Source organism: Harpia harpyja, chromosome 5 (assembly GCF_026419915.1).
Source record: "Harpia harpyja isolate bHarHar1 chromosome 5, bHarHar1 primary haplotype, whole genome shotgun sequence".
Classification (NCBI taxonomy): Eukaryota; Metazoa; Chordata; class Aves; order Accipitriformes; family Accipitridae; genus Harpia; species Harpia harpyja.
The window spans coordinates 37,703,470-37,713,222 of NC_068944.1; the positions used below are offsets into that span (position 1 = coordinate 37,703,470).

The 9,753-nt window shown below is 42.3% G+C and overlaps 1 protein-coding gene across 5 annotated transcripts in view; it reads left to right on the forward strand.

The window, feature by feature from the left end:
* Positions 1-3,676, forward strand: part of FAM110B (family with sequence similarity 110 member B) — a 115,624-nt gene extending 111,948 nt beyond the window's left edge. For all 5 annotated transcript variants that reach the window (XM_052788311.1, XM_052788312.1, XM_052788310.1 and 2 more), the window contains one exon: positions 784-3,676. In XM_052788311.1, coding sequence (XP_052644271.1) covers positions 1,086-2,198 — 1,113 coding nt within the window. In that variant the 5' untranslated portion in view covers positions 784-1,085 and the 3' untranslated portion in view covers positions 2,199-3,676. The remainder of the gene's footprint in view (positions 1-783) is intronic.
* Positions 3,677-9,753: the final 6,077 nt, after the last annotated feature.

Consider the following 9,753-nt stretch of genomic DNA (forward strand, 5'->3'; position numbering starts at 1 on the left):
TCTTTCATCAAAAACCAAAGCCTTTTTCTGTTGTTCTGATAAGCCTGTAAGGTGATCACAAGAACTTGGGAAGCCTTATTTTACTGCTGGCGCACCGGTGCTGTAGGGACTAATGTTCAAACAGACGTTGAACTGGAATGAGTGGGTTTAGCGAGATCTCCTACTTTTTAATTGTTGATTTAATATTAGATTAACGATAGAAGGTGTGCATTGCACTTGAAACGCTACATGTTTCTGCTCTCTTCTTTTTAGACCAAAGAGTTTTCGGAGCATGTAATAAAAAAGGAGAAAACTCTTAATTGCCTAGATTTACAGACTATGTTGCCTCTAGGGAGAAAAGTATTTGGGGTTTAGAGATAAAATATGTACACAAATCTACTAATCAAAGCCAAAGATAGTAGTTCAAAAGTGCTCTTTCATTGATCTTCAGGAGATAGGTGGGTCTAAGTCTAAATTGACACATTTTGCTTCCCTTTCTCCCTCTAGAAATGCATGGCTGTATCATGGTGGGGTTTAGGTTTTTTACTTTTTTCTTTCCCAGTGTAATTGTGTTAGATCCAAGCTCAGGCTGTAAGCAAGGAGCAACACACTTCTTGTGAGACGCAGAGGGGTGCAGGGCGAGAGGGGGGCACGGGTGCCCCAAGCGCCGTCTCACCAGTGGCTGCATCCCGTCCATCCGTCTGTCCGTCCGGCAGTGGGAGAGGAGGGCCGGGAGGCGGCTGTTGCTATCGCTCTGATGTCAGGCGCTCTTGCTAATGTGTGGTTGGTTATTCTGCGTTTCAGATCGCTGCCGGTAGCGGAGCACAAAGGGAACGGCGAGACTCCCGCATCTTTCAGCAAGAAGAAAGGAGTCAGCAGAGCAGACTAATACGGACTTGCGTCGGGTGGCCTTGCCCTACAAAGGCTGCCTTTAAAAGAGAAACACAGTGTTATTTAATGAGCTGTGAGATGAGGCGCTGCTGCTAACGCTCAGATCCCAGGATTCATCAGCTATTCATTGTGCTTAATGTACATGTTTCTGCACCGTGCATTTAGGAGATCCCAGAGAAGAATCCAAAACGGCTGCGGGGGAAAGACCACCAAACATGCCTACAGAAACACTACCGACAGGTAGCATGGTGAAGCCGGTCAGCCCTGCCGTGACTTTCACGTCCGCCGTTCCTCTCCGCATCCTGAACAAAGGACCCGACTATTTTCGCAGGCAGGCGGAGCCTAATCCAAAAAGACTGAGCGCAGTGGAGAGGCTAGAAGCCGACAAGGCGAAATACGTCAAGAGCCAGGAGGTCATCAACGCCAAGCAGGAGCCCGTGAAGCCGGCAGTGCTGGCAAAGCCACCGGTCTGTCCCGCGGCCAAGCGAGCACTGGGGAGCCCCACCTTGAAAGTCTTCAGCAACAACACGAAGACCGAGAGCGGCGTCCAGAGAGAAAATCTGAAACTCGAGATTTTGAAGAACATCATCAACAGCTCCGAAGGCTCCAGCTCGGGTTCAGGGCATAAGCATGGTCCCCGAAACTGGCCGCCCCACAGAGCTGATTCAACGGAGCTGAACCGACACTCATTTGCCGAGTCTTTGAAGGTTTACCCCACGCAGGGCCGTAGCAGCCCGCAGGAGAGCAGCTCCAATGTCAGCAGAAGGCTCCTAGATCAGTCGGCAGACACTTTCTTGCACGTCTCTCACAGCTCCTCAGACATTAGGAAAGTAACTAGCGCAAAGCCCTTAAAAGCAATACCCTGCAGTAGTTCAGCCCCACCTCTGCCTCCAAAGCCCAAAATCGCTGCCATTGCCACCCTGAAATCCCCAGAGATTGAGGCAGTCGAGTCTGGATGCGGAGTCAGTAGAAGACCCTCCCTGCAGCGATCAAAATCAGACTTAAGCGACAGATACTTTCGTGTCGATGCAGATGTTGAACGATTCTTTAACTACTGCGGACTGGATCCTGAAGAGCTTGAAAACCTCGGGATGGAGAACTTTGCAAGGGCTAACTCAGATATTATATCCCTCAACTTTCGCAGTGCAAGCATGATTAGCTCAGACTGTGAACAGTCTCAGGACAGCAACAGTGACCTTAGAAATGATGACAGTGCCAATGACCGTGTGCCATACGGCATTTCTGCCATTGAAAGGAATGCCAGAATCATCAAGTGGTTATATAGCATCAAGCAAGCTAGAGAGTCACAGAAAGTGTCCCATGTGTGAGAGAAAAATCCACCATAGAAAAAAAGCAAGGACTGTATCTTTGTCTGTGAATATTCAGTTGTGAAGGGTTGTGAAGTCTACTTGAAGTCTTGTACACTTCTCAAATCTCTTTGTGTTGCTTGTTGTGCAATGTTTCCAAGTTGCATGCCTGTCAACATGTGAGCTGACCTGGCTTCCACTTGAACAATAACTAACTACAAAGCCTGGCTGAGCATACACATTATCTGCCAAAAGTTTAAGACGAGAATCTAATTAGGGCTTCAGTATAATCAAAGTGTTTACATGAAAAGGTTATATGACTTCTTTGGTATTTATGTGGTTCCTTGTGGATTTTATATATGTCACTTTTTGTCTTAATACAGATATTGTCAACTGACATTACTAGTTTCTAAGTTGAAACAGAATCTCTTCAGGGGAAAGAAAAGCAAAATTGGCCAAAATAAGAGGTTTAGGCATATGACGATAGGCAAAGCAGCCTTATCTCTTGTAGAAAGTGCATTATTGGCACAAGTAAAACTGTTTCTATAAGGCAAAAATGCCATGTTCTTAAATTATATATCATTGTTAAACTATATATCCCTACTTGTAGTAAGGGACTGTTCAGTAAAGGTTTCTTTTTTCTAGGTAAGCTCCCTCTGTTTTACAGCAGAAGTAGTCTAGGGAATCTGCTTGACCCCTCATAAACTAAATGAGTCTTGCATTTGGGTTGGTGTAAGCATTTTAATGATTTTGTATTATCCCTGTTGAAAAAGCTTAAAGAAGGTTGGAGTCAACAGATGAAAATGGCATAGGTGCGGGATTTTGTGGGTTTGGTTTTTACTCAAAGATTCCTGGTCTTAAACTTTTGACAGGAATGATTAGATCCTATAGCTGATATTGAATGCCTTTATTAGTCAAACACATCATGACTACAAACTCCATGCTGTCTTTTAATTTTTTGTAGACCTATTCGAACAGTTAATGAACAAAAATGGAAACACACAGCCATATCAATATAACGCCTCCTATTCAGAAGTAAATACACTCAGTAGCTGAACTATATCTGAAAAATTGTGATTATGTTGTCTTGCATATGTTATATCTAAGGCTGTGAAAGTTTGTTACAGCTCTAGGAAAGTGTAGAAACATGACAGTATGTAGCTTTTCTTTTTTTTTTTTTTTCCTCCTTATGATGGTTAGTGCTGCAGGTCAACCTGTAACAAATCTTTTGACAATCTGTGTCTTCCCAGTGGTTTTAATTAACTGTCATTTCAACTGACAGTGGTGGTGCGGTAGCGGGGAAGTTGAAAGTACAGTGGTCTGCTTCATTATTATTGTATACATGCTTTGAAGTAAATTGCAGCACTACCTTATACTTCATCAGCTAATAGGAAACTTTTTTATTGTGTAAATGCTGTAAGACTTTGTATATACTTCAGTTGTTACGAAATCTTTAAAAGGAAGAGTGTTATGCTAATAAATAGCTCCTGGTGCAGGTATGGTAGGTTTTTTGTTCTTTTTTTACCCCTCCCATTCTTAAAACTATATCAGGAACTCAATTGCAGTGTGTTTTAGTGCTGTAGAAGGTCTTGGTTAAATAATAGTTCCAGTAAAAGGTTTCTTCTACTAAAGTGCTTTTCAGATTATAATTTTTTATAAAGTAACTCTAGCAGCATGATCTGTCTGAAGAACTAGAAGAGATTTTCAAGACTCCTAAAATAGCTTGCTTCTTCCTTACCTAGCAATGTTACTGTTCCCGTTTATAGCATCTGTTCATAATGAATCACCGCAGTGTTCTGAATTATTCTTCAGTAGTGCTTATTTATATATTTGAATATTAAAGATGTTTTACAAAGTCAGGTTCTATCTTTTCTCTAAGAAGCCTGTAGCCCAACTTCTTACAGATAGCCGCAGTTAATGCAGGCAAGACTGGAAGCAGAACCACACAGTCATTTGTTGCCTATGGAATTATCCTACATCAAGTTTTATATAATTGTTTTCCAAATGATTGTTCAGGGTGGGGAAAAAGCACACATTCAGTTTCAGGAGGCTACTTTATGGTTTTTACAGTTGGCTTCACAACCTAAGACTTACAACATTCCTAGTTCGGTCAAAAAAATGAGGAGCTATGTATTTCATCTACAGGCACATTTGTGACATTTTAAGCTCCATGGGTTTCAGTTGGCATTGACATCACACTGGTTTTTCAAGCATATTTTTCCAATAGTAAGTTCTACTCAGTTCAGTGACTATTTTGCCAAGGAAAATAATGCTTAAGGGATTAAAGCCAAGTGTAATGCAGCTGTACAGCAATGAAATAAAGAAGTTAAAACTGAAATAAAAATGCACTCACATTGTTCTCTCTCAAGTGTTTTAACAATGATGATAAACATGCTATCTCAACTGTTGTCAGCCAAAAACAGTGATAAAGAAGCCTTTGTAACTAGAAAATGGATTAGAGCATATGCTAGTATTCTGAACTTGTTTCCTAAGGTTTGTTAGGAAGCTGTAGGCTCTTGAGAAATCAAATTCATTTCCTTTTAGTGCCACAAGGGGTTTAGGCTTGTGAGCTACGTGTAAGAGATCATTTCCTCACCCGAGATCTTAAGCGGCACCTTTGACACAGGCTCGAAGCACAGGCTCTGACTCTGCTATCCCTGCTTCTTACAATATGCACGTGAATAAGACTTTACAGGACCCAGACCTTCACAGTCAACTGAACTTGCAGCTCTGGTGCGGTTGCAGTAATAGAAATCACAAGATTGCAAACTGTCCACAAGGCTTTAAACAAGCAGGTAACAATTGTCTTCATCTGTCACTTTATTATGGTTTATGTAGATAGGATTTATTTATTTATAGTCTTGCTATTACTTGTATGTTTGCATAAAAAACAAATCGTTGGTGTCTGATCTGTTTTTATTTTCAAAAGGGAATAACCATTTTGTCTTAGCAGACAGGTAATCCCATCATGTCGAGAGGGTCCGTTGTGTGTCTCTGCCTTAGGAGATTCCTCAGTGCCGAACACTGAACGTGCAGGGAGTTGTAACCAACTCGAACGCCTCATCAGGGACCCATTCTGGTCGTGTTCCTGCTGCCTCCAGCAGGCATTTACTCAGGTGCAAAGCACACAGCAAGCGTCCATGGTTAAACAACAGCTCTTGTTGCAGCAGCAGCAGCTCTGGAGGGAGATGCAAGTCTGTGGCGTCCTGGGAAAGCCAGTACTGAGCCCAGCGCTGACAGTCCTGGCCCCAGAAGTGAAAGAAAAACACAGTATGTTTTCAGTTCACACTCACGCACGCACAAAAGAAACCACCACAGAGGTTTATGGTGGTTCTGTTATTTTGACTTGCCGGGGAGGGAAAGGAAGAGGAAAATGATGTGACGAAGTACACTTGGAAAGCTATGTACAGCTTTGCGCAGAGATAAACCATTTCTCTGGGGGAAAGAGACGGGCAGCAAAGTAAAACTGGTCTTTTAATCACTTCATATTACATAGTAACAATGTTATGAAAGCTGAGAGGTGCAGGATCTATGCAGCAAATTTACGTTCAACAAATACAAGTACTGAAATGTTCCTTTTTTATGAATACTGTTTTCTGCAAGGGAGAGTGCTGTGCTGCAAGCATATGCACAATCTGAGTGACCGAGGGCTTTTGAAGGGTAAACACAGAATGATGATGCTTTTGGCAGAAATTCAAAAATCAAAAGACACGCTCAGACAACAGAGCCAATCAGTATTGCTGACTTATCTCTTTTTACAGCAGCTTATCCATCCATGGAGGCCATACGCATTTGATTCCAGTCATTCAATGAAAAACAAAGTGTTAAATGGAGCTCTGCAGCACAGAGCTGTATAATTTCAGTCTGCAGGAGAACAGGAAAGGAGCTATACCTCAAAAACAGTCTTCCCAATACCTATTGATTATGGGATGATAGTGTTTAGGACATTATATTCAGAGCTTACTTGTTCATAAGGAACTTTTTATTAGGCAGAGTAGTCAAACGGCAGAGTAGTCAAACCAATAAGTCTGGGAGGTGCCAGTTTTCCAAGGCTATAAAACTCGTGTTCTATGTGATTAACGGTGCCACACCAGTAGCTGTGAGCACACTAGGCTTAGAATATAAGCATCTGGAGCTTTGTTCCCAGGAACAGTAAGGGCCCACTGCCTATTTTGGCAATGAACATAAATGCAGTTACAGTGTAAGGTCCCTTTGTGCTGTACAAGAGAATAAATTGGTCAAGGTGTTTTGTCCTGAATTGTAATATAACTCTATTTTAAAATCGTTGTTACGAAGGCTTAGGTGTTTGCTGATACTCTGAATTCATCTGACATTCCTTGCTGTCAGCACAAGGCGTCCAATAATCTGCCCTTTGAAATATATCACCCATAGCTTAATGGAAAAGGCCGTTAAAATTGTTCAGTTTAAGGACTTTCATCTCCTGATGATGGCATCTGTTATGTGAACCTCTAAATGAGCAAATTTCAGTCAGACGCGTTAACCCATCAACGCCTTTTCTTTTTCTCCATGGAAGTCCAAGTGGTGATCAATATCTGTGTCCTAGTATTTGTTACAGTTAGTACCTTGCTGCTAAAATACTCGGATATTGTCCATTTGGGGTGCAGTGCAATATAAAGTGGAGACACCTACACCACACCATCTGTCTTGCTCTGGTAGGTATGAACAGCCTTCAAGCATATTTGATCACTTAAGAATTTGGTTGTGGCTGCCCATCAAAGCTCAGTAATAATAAGTGGTGACTTTTTTTTTTTTTTTTTTTTTTTTAGTTTTCATGAACAACAGTCATTTATGTAACAAAAACTGTAGTCTCTTAAATGTCATTCTTCTAAATTTAATTTTCATGATGGTCTTATGACAGGAGTAAGAGAGTGCTAGTATTTGTGCTATTATTGTTTCCTGCTTTTGGCACTGCAAGTCTTCTCCACCTTCTTGGTGTCTTGCCTTTTCTGAGTTTTCCCAGCTTCCATCCTTCCTTTCTGTATGTTCCTCTCTTGTCTTGTCTGGCTTTTTCATCTTCTTTTGTCTGAAATGTATGACCAAGGTCATCATATTCTCCTCGCTTAGCCTCCTTTCTTAAGTAGCCTCTTCCCTTAGTTACGTTAATGCCCCTGAATCCCAAAGCAACTTTGCCACAACTTGTCCTGTCTTTTACAACCCCCCGTGTTCATGGCAGCCTGTTTCCAAGAGAGTAACTCTGTGGCTGCAGTTGAGCTGCCACGTCCTGAACAGATAGTCATCTATTTAATGGGTTATTTTTTAATTTTCTGGTGTGCCCTGCTATTTGCAGGCAAGGTGAAACAGCAAGAGGTAGTTCTTCAGGAAGAAGTAGTGATTGAAAACACGAAGAACAGGATGCCAAACATATCTTGAAATATCAGCCTCTTGGTCCAAAATTGCCTGTATTTCTTTCTCTGCTCTCTCTCACTCAATGCATACTCTTGCTACTTCTTTGGCTCCATATAAAATGCTGGCTTGAGGACTGCAGTGTGCAATGGTGGTACAATCTCCAGTGAAAAGAATGATATGGGCCCACTATCCAAGCAATAGTTATTTTTTTGCTGTCTGCTGTTTGGTAACACGGTACCTGTGTGTCTCACACCTGTGGCATCCAGACCACTTGCACTGCATGCTCAGTTCCCAAGCAGCCAGCCGGAAAGCTCTGTCTAAAAAAGACTCGTAAAACAGGACAGTGGAAGATCCAGGAGAGACAAAGTCTGTCCTCACCTGGCTATTGTGGGAGACTTTCAGCTGTGGTAAGAGAAGAGCAGGTTTAGAAGCTAAAATCCCAGGCTGCCACCTTATTCAGCCTTGGGGCTGAGGGTCTGACACCTCAACCCTTCATACGGGAAAAGGGTATCCGTGTGTTCATCTGGGAGACAGGATAAATCAGTGTATGGAAGCAGAAGGCACTTGGTGAAGCATGCCACTGTTTCAGTAAACACCTGCTATTCATATCTCAAAAAATGAAGAAGGGAAAAAAAAAGAACAGGGTTGAAATTTGGAGAACAGCTGTGTATGCAAATGCTTTCAGACGAGATGCGGAGGTGGGTAGATAATTTTGCTTTTTAGGAAATGAAGCTTTTAAAAGATCTTTTAATAAATGACCTGCTTTTCAAGTATATTAATCTTTTATGAAGTCAGACTTGCCACCCTGAACTGCAAAATCTTTGCTACTCTCAGCACAGAGCATTTAGAAATGTACTGACAGTGATTTGGAGTGGCTTAGGTAGTAGGATAAAAGGCTGCTTAGCTGAACGTGAACTTTGTATTACTAAAGTTTTGGAGGATGGTGGTGGTGTTCTTTATTTTAAATAGACGGGGCGGGGGGGGGGACAACAGAAAATCAACATAGTCTTATTTTTTAATCTTGGCCTGCAAATAAGACTGGGAAGCACAGGTTCAGTTAACGTGTCTGCATGAAAATTATAGTATTAGGTTTTGGCAAAGGCTTGATTTTCTTCATCCGTGTTTTGCATATCTTGGAGCATATCAGCTTACACATCTCTGGCACAAAACTCACTCGTTCCATCTGAAAATGCTTTCTGCAAGCTTATGGGTTTGAGCCCATCTGCTGAATTTTCTTTTGTGTTGAAGGACTCTGAACAAAGAGCTGTCACAATGCTTTCAATTTCCCATGGTTTTGTTTCTAGCATGTTCAACCAACAAGGCCTTTCAAACCCTTTCCTACAGACTGAGTGAAAATAGAAGCTTTGTATCAGTATACGTGCTGGTATTGAATTCAGGAGGTAGAGAGCAGGCAAGAAGTCATATTGTAAAATGATTTTTTTTTGCTGTTTCCTAATGAAATTGCAGTGTTGGGTTCCCCCCCCACACACACTCCAAATGCCATACAGTGAAACAGAGCCAAAGAAGCTAACAAAACCATACAGGTTTTCCCCGCAGTGGCATGAGGAAACTTTAAAGCATGTCTGGGTGCTTCAACTGGGAAGACCATGAAAAAAAGGATACCCAAATTCTGGCCCCATTGAAGTCAATGGGAATTTTACCATGGATTTTAAGTGGGGTGGGCAGGATTTCACCCACTGTCAGAGCTTAATATTTTGCCCTCTTTGGGGGTGGTTTTTTCTCCCTGTTGTAAATCTCGTGCATTAGTTTTCTACTGCTTCGTCACCTATTCTTCTGTCTCCCCAAGCAGCACAAGGGGCAAATCCCCCAGGCACTGCAGGTAGGAGCCCTGGGTGCAGTGAAACCTCACGCAGGTGTGCAGAGATCTCTCCTCGCTTTCAGACAGACCCACAGCAACATGGCTGGAGCACCCGCTGTTTGTGGCAGTATTTGCCTGGGCCATCAGCCTGGCTTGGTTCAGAGAGTAAAAGCCAGCATGTTCTCTGACCTTATTTATCTTTCTGGCTTGCAAGTGTGTCCCATGGTAGCCAGGTATTTTTAGAAGTGCATGGATCTTACCAAAATGGCATCTAGTAAAATTAGTCACCCAAAGAAGCTGTTTCAGACCATTGAGACCTAGCTGATATGGGTGCCAGAGGACACGACCCTGATCTAAACACAAGGAAGCAGCTGCAAAGTCACCATCTTA